Here is a 16701-nt window from a genome sequence, read left to right on the forward strand (position 1 = left end):
CTATTCTATTCTATTCTATTCTATTCTATTCTATTCTATTCTATTCTTAATTTGTGGCAATGTTTCTCAAACCTGGCAACTTTAAATTGTGTGGATTTGTTCCCAGAATTCCTGGCTGGCTAGGGAATTCTGGGAGATGAAGTCCACACATTTTAAAATTGCCAAGTTTGAGAAAAAAACGATTTAGAGAGAGTCTTCAAGGAAACCCAAAGAAGTTCTGTGCAGTCAGTGACGGGGAAGGGGGATTACCTTGTCTCCTGGCTGTGGTCGCATGACAGACACTCGGTCGTAACCTTTCCTCAGGAGAACCCAGAGGGCATCCAGCTTTCCCTGTAAAACAAGGAAATGGTATCATATATCTGCTACAAGACTGGCACAAAATAAATCAGCTTGCAAAAGAGACAGAAGCCCCAGTGCACAAAAACGCATCCATCTTTTTCGTTAATGTTATAAAATTAGAAATCAAAGCACCACCTTGACTCATACATGAGAGAAAAAATACACCATCCATGTACTAAAAATGACTGGGCTACTTTCTGAGTCTTCCTCAGACTTTTTCTTGGGAAACAGGTCTGCATTTGATTTTATGTACCCCAACATAGTCGTTGATGATGTTGGGAAGGAATGCTAAGAATCGGAGCCTAAAGTTTCTAAGGGGGCACGAGTCAGCCATTTTGACTCCCCCTCTTCAGGGCCATCTGTGCCTGTTCCTCCAGAGGGCTTCACGGGCAATGGACAAATCCTGGTTTCTCACAAAGATCTGTTCTAAGTACTCCATCCAGCAAGGAGTGATATCATAGTCCCAAGTTTATTCTGTACTCCTGCAAACATTGGTTGACTGATTTCTTGTATTTATACTCTGCTCCATCTTTTGGGCAGAAAACAAGAAAATAAACATTCAGTACAAAAGAAAAACATTGTGAAGAAGCAATAATGGAGGAGAGCTATTGTCTTCTCATGCTTATGGGTTTCCTGGCTCAACCTGGTTGACCACTCTGACCCCAAATGCTGGATTTGAAAGGTCCTTGGCCTACTCCCAACAGGAAGGTCTCCCCGAGCCCTTCACCAAACACTTCAGACAGAAGTGCATCTTCCTCACCTCCTCACAAACACGGAGAAACAGGTTGGTAGCCAATCTTCATAAGGTTCACTTCTCTGACGGTCACTCAAGCTAAGAAACAGTCACTCCGTGGGGCAGGGGGATATTTGTAAAGTACATTCAGTGCGGGAAACAAGTAGGTAGCTACGATGAGCCAACTGGGTTGTACAGAAAGCCATGTTGCAAACCTCATTCTAGTGGCGGGCTATGGCTCTTTTGAATAGCTCCCTTGCAGCCAGAGACACTATTGTGGTGAATGTAAACAAGAAGAGAGCTCAGGCCTGTCTGAAAAGCATGTCTCATTTTTTTCTGTGCTACAACAGACAGCCCAAAGGATGCACAGCACACCAGAGAGAGCAGACGCCAGATTCCTGCTCTATCCTGTAAGTGATTGTGGGTCTGCCATTCTATCTCTCAGATGAAGAAGGAGAGGCTATGTCAGTCCACTAAGATTGTTCAAACAAACGTGGATAAATAAATAAGCATGTCCCACAATGGCAATATTCCAGATTTCTCAACTATAATGGAGAAAATAACAATGGAAAGTCCTTTCGATAGGAAAAAAAATGGGCTCCTTGCTGTTTCTTATTTTAACATGTTTGCAGAGGCTGTTCTTCATCAAAATAGCATCTGCAAGACTTAATTTAAACCAGGTCCTGTTCCCCAAAATGTGATTTTGGTACCAAATTTCTCTTTGTTGCTATAGTGCAAGTTTTAATACCTAGCATCCTACAAGAAAATGTGCAAAGTCTTCAAAAAATAGTTCATAGAAGAGGAAAGACACAAAACCAAACCTATGCATTGGAAGGATCTTATGGGTTATCTAATCCAACCACTTTCTTGTGATAGGGATCCCCGAAATAATCCAAAACAAGAAGCCATCTAAGACTACTGATGTAGACCAGAGGTTCTCAACCAGAGTTCACAACAGCCCAAGTCACGGCTGATGGCTGCAGGGTCATGCTGGAATTCAACCATGATGTAAGATAAAGGCGGCTTCTTTTCTCCCACTTCATGGTCCAACATTTCAACAGGTTCATTGCTGTCTGGGCTACTCCAGGTCTCTGGGTAGGGAAAACTCAGAAGCTTGTTGGACCCAGGGAAAGAGGACTGTTTGAAGGTTGCAGACTCTCCCAGTTGAAGGATGCACTCTCCCAGTGTCCAAGCAGAAAAGCTTTGGAGGACGGTGTCCTCCAAATGGAAGGCAAGGGGAGATGCCTTCACTTGGCCTAGAATGGCCAACAGAAGCTGGTTGATCACTCACGTCATTTGACAATCCATCAGCAAAAAGACTGGTGAGACACATCAAGCTTGTTGGCTTTTTAGGGAGAAGACCATGAGGAACTCCAAAACTGTTGCCCTAGATCTGCTTCTGGCATGGGCTGGGGAGAAGGGGGATGTGGCAGAAAAATGAAAGCAAAACATGGCAGTATAGTGGGATATGTGAACCAAGGGCATGTAAATAATTTGAATTTAGTTTGGAAGCTAATATGTGGACATGTGCAACACTATTGCAGGAAAAATAAGAAAACCTGCTGGTCCTGGAATTCAGCTACCAAAATATCAAGTTTATTTTTCTTCGTTGCTTAAAGGAATAAGATTCCTTTAAGCAACACTGGAATCTTGAGATCCCAATGTGGCTGGATCGAATTTCTAGTGAACTTTTGTGACCTTTACAATTCCTTGTTTCTTCCAAGGTCTGGCAGAAGCAGAATTAATTATGCAAAGCCAAGCAAAAACCAAAAGCAAAAGAAAAGAAATGAAAAAAAAAATATTTGGGCTAGAAATGCCTAATTTATGCATGCCACAAAATCCAGCTTTTCTTGGCCCAAGAGGCTGATATTTTTAGGACGATCTTGATCGTAATGCAGTATAAGCAGTGCTGCTGTTTCACTGTTGGGTGAATATAAAAGGAAATATAAATATAAAATATAGTAAAAGGAAAAAATAAATAATATAAATATATACATAAATGTAAGATAAAATAAAAGGGGAAAAAATGACACATACCAGGCATATACTACAGGCCCCACAATCAAGCAGAAGACATAGATAGCTCTTTGCTAATCAATTAACAAATTTATGTAGGAAATATGCCACATTAGTAATGGGAGACTTTAACTACCATGATATCAACTGGGAGACAAACTTTGCAGCAAGTGGGAGATCAAACAGATTCCTAGCCAGCTTTGTCATCCAATAGGTAGAGGAAGGAACTCGAGGAAAAGCTATACTGGACCTAATTCTTAATAATAGAGAAGAAGTGATAGAGGAAGTTGAAACTGCAGGAACCTTGGGCAAGAGTGGCCACATCATACTGAAATTCAATATAACGCAAACACAAGCAATAGAATATAATTCAACCAGTGTCTTAAACTTTAAAAGAGTTGATTTTAAGAAACTCAGAGAGAGCCTAAGAAAAATGCCATGGATAAAAATCCTAAAGGGGGAAAACAACCCAAGGAACGTGGGAAACACTGAAAAATACAATCATAAAAGCTCAGTCCAACACAATACCACTAAAAAAGAAAAACAAGAAATCCAAGAAGAAACCAGCATGGCGGCACAAAGATCTCTCTGATACACTGAAAAACAAAAAGGATAAGTACAAAAACTGGAAAGAGGGACACGTAACTAAGGCAGGATATCAGCATATTGCCTGAATCTGCAAAGATGAAGTCAGGAAAGAATGAACAAAGACTTGCAACAAAAGTGAAATGTAATGAAAAGTTTCATTCAACATATAAATAACAACAACAACAAAAATCAAGGAAACGGTTCACTAAAGAGAGAAGATAGCAAGGAAGTAACAGGCAGTAGGGAGAAAGCAGAGCTGCTTAACTCATTTTTTGCATCGGTCTTCACGCAAAAAGAAACTAAAGCCCAACCTACCAAAAACATAACTGTAAAAGATAGACTAGAAATAAAATATAAAATAAGCAAGAAAATGGCAAGAGACCATTCTGACCTTGATGAATTGGGACCTAATGGATTACAAATGAGGACCCAGATTGTTGGGGGCAATTAAGCTGACTTTGTAATAATGCCGCTTGGGGTGTGTGTGAAAGCCCTAATAAGCAGGCATATACACAGAATGAAGGCTACTGCTAAGCTTGTAAGCCACCCTGAGTCTTCGGAGAAGGGCGGGATATAAATGGAATAAAAATAAATAAATAAATAAATAAATCCCAGAGCTCTGAAGGAGCTGGCAGATGTTATCTCAGAATTGCTGTACCAGATCTTTCAAAAATCCTGGAGCACCGGGGAACTACCAGAGGATTGAAAAAGAGCTGATGTGGTTCCCATCTTCAAAAAAGGGAAAAAAAAAACAATACCCCAGATCCAGGAAATTACAGACAAATCAGCCTAACATCAATACCTGCAAAGATACTGCAAAAGATAATCAAAAAACAGATCTGTGAACATCTAGAAACAAATAAAAGTTATAACTAGTAGCCAGCACGGGTTTATTAAAAACAGATCATGCCAAACCAATCTTATTTCATTTTTTGACAAAGTGACTAAATTAGTAGACCAGCGAAATGCTGTGGACATAGTATACATAGACTTCAGCAAGGCATTCAACAAAGTAGACCACAACCTACTTCTTGGTAAACTAGAAAAATGTAAAAGTAAGCAATGGGATACCACAAGGTTCCATCTTAGGCCCAGTACTCTTCAATATCTTCATAATTGACTTAGATGATGAAATAGAATCAAATCTGCAGATGACACTAAGCTGGCAGGAATAGTCAACACCTCAGCAGACAAGCTCAGGATCCAAAAAGATATTGACAGACTTGAACATTGGGCCCTAGCCAACAACATGAAATTTAATGTGGAGAAAAACAAGGTTTTACACTTAGGCAGGAAAAGCTAAAGATAAAAGTACAGATTAGGCAAAACCTGTCTCAGAAACAGTAACTGTGAGAGGGACCTTGGAGTCCTACCTCGTGGACAATCACCTAAACATGAGTCAGCAGTGTGCAGCCGCCGCCAAAAAAGCCAATACAATCCTTGGTTGTAAAAAGAATCAAAATCACGAGAAGTATTAGTACTGCTTTATAAATCTTTAGTAAGACCATACCTGGAATACTGCACCCAGTTTTGGTCACCACATTACAAAAAATATGTTGAGACTTTGGAAAAAAAAAGTGCAAAGAAGAGCAAATAGGATGATTAAAGGCCTGGAAGAATGGTTGCAGGATTTGAGTTTGGCGAGTCTAGCTAAAAGAAGGACAAGGGTGACAGGATAGCAGTATTCCAGTACTTGAGGAGTCGCCACAAAGAAGAGGGGGTCAAGGTATTTTCCAAAGCACCAGAAGGCAAAACAAGAAACAATGTATAGAACTGATCAAGGAGAGAAGCAACATGGAATTAAGGAGAAATTTCCTAACAGTGAGGACAATTAACCAGTGGAAACTCCATCACTGGAGGCCTTTAAGAAGAGACTAGACAACCATTTGTTTGAAATGGTATAAGGTCTCCTGCATGAGCAGGTGTTGGACTAGAAGACGTCCAAGGTCCCTTCCAGATCTATTCTGATTGATTGATTGATTGATTGGAATTCTTTATCAGGATTCATACTGCAAACCTGAGTTCAAATATCCAAGGACACAACTGGCTAGCAGGAAAGGAAAGATGGGTGGGTTAAGCACTCTCTAGAGCAGGGGTGTCAGATGCCGCCCCCGGGCCGGATGCATCATAGCAAAACTGCGCCCACACCATTGCCGGCACTGGCAAAAAAGTCACAGTATGTCACAACACGTCACGCGACATTGCGAGTTTGACACCCCTGCTCTAGAGGACCTTTAAAACAAAACACAACCATTCCAACTAGTTTTATCCATTATGATTTTGAACTGGGTGGTTGAACTGGAAGCTGTCTCCAAACAAATGTGTGGACCTTTTAGAGACCTGGCAAGCAGTGGTTGTTGAAATCCAGACACACACTCACACAGGTACACAGAGTTGCTTTCTTTTTACAGGATTTCTCTCTTGAAAGAAGGCAGAGAAAGGCAGATTATCTATTCCTGCAAAATGGGCCATGAAGGGCCTTGGCACAATGAAAGTTTTCATTTCTGAGGAGAACAGACACCAACAACTGTAGAACAAACTCTGATTGGATTTTGCTCAGCCAAGTTTCCCACCATCCAGTCAGAGCTGAAGAAGCTTCTTGGATGAGGTGAAATGTCTTCAAAGAAAAACAAGGAAGTCCAGTTGCCTCCTGAAAAAGCACCTTTGGGATCAGCCACGTTTTCTTACACACACACACACACGCAAGCGACACCCTCTTCCACGTGATGTCATTTTGGCTAATCTGGGACTGGCACCTTGTCTGCATGTGCAGGAGGTGACCTCTGGCTTAGCCACAGGGCAAAAAAACTACACTGGACACAAGGATCCATGAGCAGGAAAGGGCAAGTGATGCCATGTACATTACACATGACACAAATTAGGTCATTTGTACTCTTGGTAGGCTGTTGCCATGATGCACGTGATGTCACTGTGCCTTGGTTCAGGTCCAAGGGGAGCGTGGAAAGGGTAGGCTTTTAATTCAAAAGGTTGGTAGGAGATGTAAATGCTTGTCTGCACTTTTCAACGGGGACATCAGTCAGGCCATTGGCAATAGTGAACTTTTTAAAGTTGATGAACTTCGCTTGGTGATGAGAATTAACCTGATGTGTTGCAACCTGGGAAAGAGCAAGGTCCTGTCCTATTGGTTCCTTGTCGCCAACTTCAGGAGAGATTTTGGAGGCCTGATGTCCTTCACATGCATTAGAATTCCTCCTTCCCTCCTCTTTCTCATGAGAACATGTCACCCTTGAAGTTAGGAAGATGAGATGGTCACCTGCCCATTTTATGATAATGCTATGAAGTAACCATGACCATCAGCCAGGGGAATCCAGAGACAAATCAATCCTTGGATGTGTCCAGAGATAACAGGCTGGAATAGATACCCTTCTCTGAGCCAATTTAACAGTCATTGTGCATGAACACATGTTGCCCTGGACAGCTGTTTTTATATGCAACAACAATGCACAATCATTGCTTGTTTCCATGCTGCTGCTGGTTTTTTTGGGGGGGGGGAAAGATTGGCACCAAAAGGATTAAATCAAATGTTGATCTAATAAACAGAAAAGCCCCTTTGTAGCCAAGGGGGCACACTGCATTTCTCTCTCTGGCTAACTCTGTTCAGACTGTCAAACATGGCTAGGATTTTGGCTCAGCACACTGAGAATTGGAAGAGGGCTTGCAAATAAAGCTGTTATACTTTGTCTCATATTTTAAATTCTGTTAAGGCTGGAAACGGGCGGGATTCCAGATAATCCCTCCCTAGAAGATGTTATGAGCAGACAAGGATTCCAAATCCAAGTTTATTTTATAAGTTTAAGCAGGGTGGGGAGAGGAGGCAGAGGATGCAAACGGTGGGAGGGCAGGGTTTAACTCCTTCCTCTCCAACCACTTTTCCCTGCATCAACGTCTACACTTTTCCTTTCTCCTTCCTCATTACCAGGGTTACACTGGCAGGAAAGAGAGTTTAGCCAAGGGAAGAAAACTGGTACAAGTAAGTTGATTCTAGGACAGCTCTGAAAGAATTCCAGCGATTGCTGTGTATCAAAAGTGGATCCTAATTATGAAGAGGGACGCGGTGGCTCAGTGGGTTAGGACGCTGAGCTTGTCGATCAGAAGGTCGGCAGTTTGGCGGGTCGAATCCCGAGTGCCGCGTAACAGAGTGAGCGCCTGTTACTCATCCCAGCTTCTGCCAACCTAGCAGTTCGAAAGCATGTAAAAATGCAAGTAGAAAAATAGGGACCACTACGGTGGGAAGGTAACAGCGTTCCGTGCGCCTCTGGCGTCTAGTCATGCCGGCCACATGACCACAGAGACGTCCTCGGACAAGCGCTGGCTCTTCGGCTTTGAAACGGAGATGAGCACCGGCCCCTAGAGTCAGAAACGACTAGCACGCATGTGCAGGGGAACCTTTACCTTTACCTTTTAATTATGAAGAATTCCATAGTAAGAATTCTGCCCAAGGGATGCAATGGGCTCGGTCAGGGGTGTCAAACTGCCGGCCCACGGGCCAGATGCGTCACGCCAAAACTGCACCCACCCCATTCCTACCAATGGGAAAAAAGTCATGATACATTGCAACACGTCACGTGACGTCGTGAGTTTGACACCCTTGGGCTAGGTGTTCCTCTCTCTTGGGGTGGGGTGGGGGAAGAGAGTCCCTTGTCTCTTGTTGTGGTCATAAACATATCTGGTATCACACTGTTACTTTTGACAGTGTGAGAATTAATTTGCACACCACCCACTTTTATTTCCTCATGTCACAAGCAACATACAAATAGTGTCATATGTACTACGTTATGCTTAGCCTAGGTAGCCATACTCCCTTCTTAAAAAAAGACGATGTGGCTGGGAATGATGGATGCTACAGTCCAACACATCCAGATTAGATCGCTAACACCCAAACTACCTTGATTTATTCCATTATTCTTTAAATTTTGAATTTAAAGCATTCTTTAAATGTTTCCGTTGTAAGTTAAGGTACCTACTGAGGTATCTTACATACCTATTGAGGTATCTGAGAATCTCCTGTTGAATTGGGTCCCCTATTAAAGGTGTAATGCTCAGTGACTGAGCTAAAGATTTCACTGGCAATAACAGCAGTCTCTGGAAAGATTTCTGGAGAAGTAATGGCGAACTGAAGACAGTTCAGCTAAGCACAGAGCCAACAACTGCAATAGAACAAAGTGCCACTGAACAAACTGGCGCTTCATAATTTCTCTCCGGACAAGGAGAAGACTTGAGACAGCCCACAAGCACTCCAGACTGCTATTTTGTGAGGATACAATAAGACAGCGGTCTCCAGCAAATTTAGAATTCTGGGAGAAAAGGGAATGGTCATCTTGCTCAAACCATGGTCAGCATCTTTGAAAGGACACTAAAATAGATACCTTTTCTCCAATAATCCTTAATGGACTTTTGCTGATCAGGACTGAATGATGAGGTTTTAAGGATTTGTTTATCGATAAGAGATGAGATATGAGAATTTGATTATTTATTTTTTAAAAACTGATAAATTATTAAAATTGTTTATATTTGTGATGGAGGAAAGCCTTCCTTCCTTCCTTCCTTCCTTCCTTCCTTCCTTCCTTCCTTCCTTCCTTCCTTCCTTCCTTCCTTCCTTCCTTCCTTTTTTCCTTTTTCCTTTTCTTTTTTAGTTTGTATTAATTTTTATCTTTTTAATTGTAATATTTAATAGAATTATTTGTTTTTTAAAAAGACAGTAGGTCTCCGAGTAGCAGGCCTCCCAGAAAAAGAGTTCAACCTGAAATCCAAATGTAATGAAAGTTAATACAATCCCTTTTCATTCTCACAGATAACATGGATGCTCTTCCTTTATCTACTTAACTTTAAGCTACAGAGGATTGGTGCAAGGAATAGAATAGAACAGAACAGAATAGAAGCTGGAAGGGACCTTGGAGGTCTTCTAATCCAGCCCCCTGCTCAAGCAGGAGAACCTATACTGTCTCAGACAGGTGAATGTCTAGTTTCTTCTTAAAAATCTCCAGTGATGGAGCGCCCACGATTTCTGGAGGGAAGCTGTTCCACTGGTTAATTGTCCTCACTGTCAGGAAGTTTCTCCTTAATTCCAGGTTGCTTCTCTCTTTGATCAGTTTCCAACCATTGTTTCTCGTCCTGCCCTCTGGTGCTTTGGTGAATAACGTGACCCCGTCTTCTTGGTGGCAGCCCCTCAAATACTGGACTACTGCTATCATGTCACCCTTATTTCTTTTCTTTAGGCTAGCCAAACCCAAGTCCTGCAGCCGTTCTTCGTATGTTTTAGTTTCCAGGTCTTTGATCATCTTAGTTATTTTTCTCTGAATTTTTTCCAAACTCTCAACATCTTTTTTGTGATATGGTGATTAAAATTGGCTGCAGTATTCTATGTGTGATCTTACTAGGGTTTTATAAAGCAGTACTAATACTTTGTGTGATCTTAATTCTATGCCTCTGTTTATACAACTCAGGATTGTATTAACTTTTTTGGCTGCTGCTGCACACTGCTGGCTCATAGTCAAGTGATCGTCCACTAGGACTCCAAGGTCCCTCTCACAGTTACTGTTTTTAAGCCAAGTCTCGCCCAATCTGTATTTGTACCTTTGCTTTTAACTGCCTAAATGTAAAACTTTGCTTTTCTCCACATTAAAACTCATTTTGTTGGATAGGGCCAATATTATCCATTATTTTACCCATGTTAGTGCAGATTCTTGATAATACATAACCGACTCTGGCAGGCCAAAACCTCCATTTTCCTTAGCTTCTTGTAACATTTTCAGTTTAATTCTAGCTTTCTTTCCTTGCCAAATAAATTTCAAAATTAGGAAATTTAAGTCTTAAAAAAAAACAACTCCAGTTTTATAGGTATCGTTTGGAATAAAAACAATATTTTTGGTAATATATTCATTTTCACCATAGCAATTCTTCCTAGCGTCAACAGTTGCAATTTTTTCCATTTTTCCAAGTCAAGTTTTATTTGATTCAGTAATTTTATATAGTTATCATCTTTTATTGTTTAACATCTTGCCGTCAAGCATATTGCCAAGTATTTAACATTTTTGACTATTTGTAATTCTGTTTTCTCTGACATTTTTTTTGTTAATCTGTAAGATTTTTAACCATCACTTTAGTTTTTTCTCTGTTTATCTTCAGTCCTGCTATCTTTCCAAACTGTTCTATCTTTTCCAATAATTTAGGAATCATCTCTAAAGGTTCCTCTAAGATGAATACCAAGTCATCTGCAAATGCTTGCAATTTATAAGTTTCATCTTTTATTTCTAGTCCTTTAATTTCTGCATCTTGTCTAATATTTCTGTTTAAAACTTCCAAAGTTAAAATGAATAACAATGGAGATAGTGGACATCCTTGTCTTGTGCCTTTTCTTACGTCAAAGTTCTCTTTATAATCTCCATTTACAATCACTTTTGCTGTTTGGGATATATTGTTTCAATCATATTTATAAAATTTTGTCCAAAGTCCATTGTTTTTAGTTGTTGAGTCATAAATTGCCAGGAAACATTATCAAATGCCTTTTGAGCAACTAGAAATATTAGTGCCAGTTGTTTCCCTGGATGCATTTCATAATATTCCAATATGTCCATTATAACTCTTAAATTATTTTTTATTTGTCTCTGGTAGAAATCCATTTTGATCTGGATGTATAAATTCAGTTAGAAATCTTTTCAGTCTCTCCACTATTATTGAAGTAAAGATTTTATAGTCCATAATATCGGTCTGTAATATTTTATCTGTGTCAGATCTGAGTCCTCTTTTGGTATCAAAGTAATATTTGCTTCTGTCCATGTGTTTGGGAGTTTAGCCTCCAACAAAAGTTCATTACACACATCTTTCAATGGTACACTTAATGTATCTTGTAGACATTTGTACAACTGTGCCGGGAGTCCATCTGGTCCCGGTGTTTTATCATTTTTTTGTCTTCTTATAGCCTCTTTCAATTCCATCATTGTTATTTTTTCATTTAACATGGTTTTAAAGTTTTCTGAAATTTTGGGTAAATTATTTTTTTCCATATATTGAATCATTTTCTCCCATGAAATGTCTTCTATATCATACAGTTCCTCATAGTATTCTTTAATTATCTTTTTTATTTCTTCATTTTTGAATTGTAAACAGCCTTTTTCATCTAGTAAATTGTTTATCATTTTTTTCTCCTTCTGTTTTTTAAGTTTGTAGTCTAGCCATCTTCCTGGTTTTTTCCAACAAGGTTCTCTTTTGCTGTTTTAATTTGCTGTGCCAGTTTTTCTGATTTTATTAAATTTAATTTCTGTTTTATTATTTCCATTTGTTTTTTCAGTATTTTCTTTTGTGGATTTATTTGTAATTCTAATTCTAGTTTTTTTAAATTCTTCCCTTAACAGTATATGTTGTTGCCTTTTTTCTTTATTTTTTTTTGCCATATCTACACCTCTAAAATATGCTTTGGCTGCATCCCATACATTTTGTAATGTTGTATCTTCTTTTTTATTTCTTTTATTGCTAATTCTATAAATTCTTTCTCTTTTGGTATGGATTGGTTCAAGGTCCATCTTAGGTTTTTTTTTTATTCCTTTCCACGTCATTTTTAAAGGATTATGGTCTGCCTAAATGCCTAATTCTATCTCATTCTCCTGCATGTTAATTTTTAATTCAGGTGTCATCCAAATCATGTCAATTCTGGACCAGGATTTATGGCTATTTGAGAAAAATGTATATTTTTCTGGGTTGGTTTCTCTCCAACTATCTTATACACCAATTTCCTCTATCATGTTTAAAAAATGTCTTAGGTAATCTTTTTCTTCCTTGTTTTCCTGTTTTGCTACTTTTATAGTCTAATGTCCTGTCTATTATCACATTAAAATCCCCTACTAGGCAAATATTTAGCTATTCCATTTTTACTATAGTATTGCATAGTATTGTTCCAGTTGATTAAGATCCCAGCAATGTGCAGCACCAGCCAAAAAAGCGAATACAATCTGGGTTGTATAAACAGAGATATAGAATCAAGATCAAGTGAGGTATTAGTACCGCTTTATAAAACCCTAGTGAGGCCACACCTGGAATACTGCAGCCAATTTTGGTCTCCGTACTACAAAAAAGATGTTGAGAGTTTGGAAAAAAAAATTCAGAGAAGAGCAACTAAGATGATCAAAGGCCTGAAGACTAAAACATATGAAGAACGGCTGCAGGACTTGGGTTTGGTTGGCTAGAGAAATGAAGAAATAGGGGAGACATGATAGCAGTATTCCAGTGTCTGAGGGGCTGCCACAAAGAAGAAGGGGTCACATTGTTCACCAGAGCACCAGAGGGAAGGACGAGAAACAATGGTTGGAAACTGATCAAAGAGAGAAGCAACCTGGAATTAAGGAGAAACTTCCTGACAGTGAGGACAATTAAATCGTGGGCGCTCCATCACTGGAGATTTTTAAAAAGAGGCTAGATGGTCACTTGTCTGAGATGGTATAGTTTCTGTTGCTTGAGCAGGGGGCTGGACTAGAAGACCTCCAAGGTCCCTTCCAGATTCTATTCTATTCTATTCTATTCTATTCTATTCTATTCTATTCTATTCTATTCTATTCTATTCTATTCTATTCTATTCTATTCTATTCTATTCTATTCTATTCTATTCTATTCTATTCACTACTTGTGCTCCTAGCTTAATTTTATTGCCTATTTGTTTGTAATCTCTCACTATTGTGCTCAGGTTCAGTCAGAATCCATTTATATTTCATTTCTAACTATCTCCTCTGTGCAAATCTCACTGTCCCCTGGATTCTGCCATTCCTAGGGAGGAGAGGGAACAGGCATGGAGTTTTATGGCTTTCACTTCCTTCCTTAAATGTAAACTTTTGTTTATTCCACCTGCCTGCTATCCATCACAATATAATCAATTACTCTCTCACTAGGCATTTCCCTCTCATCTTACAAGGGGGTGGAAAAGGGAGGAATGAAACTCTCCTGAATCTGGTTTGTTTCTCCGAATGAAGTATGAGGAGGGTGGAAATGATCCTGCTGCAAACGGACTGTTATCTCTCCTCTCCCACGATGAGCTTATCACCTGGAGCTTGGCTAATCCGGAACTGACCGAATGAACTGTGGGGTGGGGTTTGCTTGGGGACACTTTAAAAATATCGATCTGTGAGGAAATTCCTCAGATCCGGTCTATTATGGCTGCCATCTCCTATTTCTTAGTAAAAGTTCCTACTTGGAAAACCTTGTCTCCAGGAGTCCTTCTTTCTTAAGATGTGGGCAGGTTCTGACAGGTTCTTTGTTGTGTCATTCATCCCAATGTGAAGGAGTAGGAGAGAGTAGTAATCTGTAGGCCTAATTATTTTGGTTAGGTTCTCAGCCACATCTTTGATTTTTGCTCCAGGAAGACAACATACTTCCCTGGATTGTATGTCTGGTCTGCAGATGGACGATTCTGTTCCTTTGAGGATAGAATCTCCTATTACCAACACTCGCCTTCCTTTTCTGGGGGCTGCAATCTGGGCTGCTTTTCTGTTTATCTCAGGTGTGTTTGTTGATGTGGCTTTTTTAGGGGTATTTGAAGTTGTTTCTTTGCTAGATGTCTGCATGTTTTCTTTGAGGGGGGAGGTTGTGGGTCTGCGTGTTTCCATCTAGGGGGAGAAACTGATTGCTCAGTTTTAATGGGGCTGCTTCTGGTTGGCTTGGGTTGGCCAGAAGGGGTTTGTTAGATGTCTGCTGTTTCTTTCTTTGAGTATTGTGTTTCCTTGTGTGTGTGACATACCTCCATTTGTCTTCCTCCAAGGGTTTATCAGTAGGGTCAAATCCTCTGGGAGTTATTTGTTCGTTATTTGGTTCAGTTTGGGTATAGTTGTCTTTCGTAGATTGGGGTTTGGCCAGAGTTGCCTCTAAGCGCCTTACTTTTTCCTCTCATAGTTCACACAGTTTACATCTAATGCATGTATAATTTGGGTGTTCTTTGGGCATAAGCACATACACGCAACATGCACTGCATACCACAATACCTTTTCCATGAGTTTGTTGTTTGAAAAATCCCTCTTTTTGGTTGGCAGATGTGCTTTGCTGTTAGCCTGGTTTCTTCCTTCTCTGTTCTGGGTAATTATGCCTATTTGCCTGGCTGCCCCCTCGAGCTGGGCTGCCTTGATTGGGGTGTGGGCCTCGGCAACTGCTGAATAAATGCTGTGACCCACCAGTTCACTGCTGCTTCCAACGGTCCCCCTCCTTGCCTGCTGTTCAGATGCCGGTTCGCTGCTCTCAAGTTGCCTTTCCCCCCAGCCTCGGCCTGCTTAGCTGAGCTCCGGAGCTGCCTCTCTCGTTCTCTGTTGCTGGCTGTCTCGACTCCGTGTGCAGCCCTTCATTCGCTGCGCTCCTGTTTGCTGGTGTTTTCCTCCTTGCCCCAATTTCTTCCTTTCCTTTATCTTCTCTATCTTCCTTATCTAACTTTCTGCTTCGTTTTCCTCCCTTTCCCCCCCTCCTAAGACCTTCCTACTTAGTTTGCTTACTGCTCTCCCTGTGACCCGTCCAAGGACCAGAGAGCAATTAAGGTACAGTAAGTGGATAAGCAAGGGTGAAATCATGGATGCTTCTTTTAGACATCATTTGTGAGGTGATGTCTCAATATGCATGAAGTCTTTATCATCACCCAACAGCTGTGTTAGTTTAGTTTACTGATTAGCCCACAGGCCATATCGGAATACAGAGTCCCAAACATATAATATTAATAAAATCCTATAAAAATAATTTAAAATCAAATTAGAGTAAAATATAATAATATATAGATAAGTAAAATAAGATAAAATTATATTTCAGTACCACCCCTACAATCTACTTCAATCAATCCCACATAAGCTGATTTCATCCGAACCATTTTACTCAAGTACTATGCTGTGTTAAGTGTTGTTTTCAGATTCTTGCCACATATAAGATATGTTGTTTTAATATGGGGTTCCCAATGGGTCATTTGTTTAATATATGAACCAAGGCACCTGTCTCTCACCCTCTTATACAAACAACAATCAAATATTATGTGAGCTAAGTCTTCTACCTCTACTGCTACGCAAATGCAGATACGTCCAGCATATGGAATAGAATGGAACCTCCCATATCTCACCATTGTATCAAGCTGTTCGAATCTCGCTCGTGTAATAAACCCAACAGCAAAGAGATGTACCTTGATAGGAGAATACCACTTGTGTGGTGAGGAGGCCCTGCGCATGCTGCTTCCAAGATTCCTTGGCTCTGGGAACTCATACTCTTGTTCTGGCATCTTGACTCGTGCATTCTTGGCCTTCTCCAGCTTCGCCCCTTCTTCGGTTGATCCCTTTTCTCCCCAACGAACCTAAAAGGGAAACAGCTCCATCAGCCTGATCTCAAGCCCTTCTCTAATGACTCCATCCAGAGCTGTCTAAGGAGAAATGGACGGAGGTGGGTAACCTCATGTGGGATTTTGCTTCAGAGATTGTTTGACCTCATCAAGTTCACAAATGCAGTGACTACATTTGAAGACTTTGGAGCAACATACCAGTGAAAAACCTTGAGTTTACAATCATGCACCATGGAGCAATGATGGGCTAAAATGGGCTAACTTGCAAAAAGGCATCCAAGATCTGGGACCCACGGGATTGAAATTTGGCAACGTGGTGGCCACCTCAGTGCTACCCTGTCTTCTGATTACACTTCACAGAAACCCAGAGGTTGTGTACCACAAGGGAAGATGGAAGAGGCATCGCCTTGCCCTCTTTCCCACCTCCCTCTACTGGTATAGCTAGTTTTGTCAACGGAAACCCCATTTTTGTTGAAAGACGTTCATTTTACCCACTTCTGTTTTTTGGATGTTTTTGCTTTTGGTGCCTCTCATTCTTGGACCTCACATCCTGGCCTAAAATTCCTGGAAGGCCTTCTCAAGGAACGCAACCAGGTCAACAGTTGATTCAGAGTTACCCCCCCCTCCCTTTCCTGGGGCACATAACTTAGCCAGAATGTTTTACGTACTTAATTACTAGCTTTATCAGTTAGAAACAAAAGAGTGAAAGCTGTGATACTTTAGT

At 40.5% G+C, this 16701-nt stretch overlaps 1 protein-coding gene across 1 annotated transcript in view; it reads right to left on the bottom strand.

Annotated features, from left to right (window-relative positions):
* Positions 1-16701, bottom strand: part of ANTXR1 (ANTXR cell adhesion molecule 1) — a gene marked incomplete at its 3' end in the record, with an annotated part of 177486 nt that overhangs the window by 11339 nt on the left and 149446 nt on the right. The window contains exons 16-17 of the mRNA XM_081333597.1: positions 15825-15992; positions 250-330 (exon numbers count right to left, since the gene is read on the bottom strand). Of these exons, the coding sequence (XP_081189723.1) occupies positions 250-330; positions 15825-15992 (249 nt within the window). The remainder of the gene's footprint in view (positions 1-249; positions 331-15824; positions 15993-16701) is intronic.

The sequence above is a fragment of the Vipera berus genome (assembly GCF_964194415.1).
Source record: "Vipera berus genome assembly, chromosome: 8".
NCBI lineage: Eukaryota > Metazoa > Chordata > Lepidosauria > Squamata > Viperidae > Vipera > Vipera berus.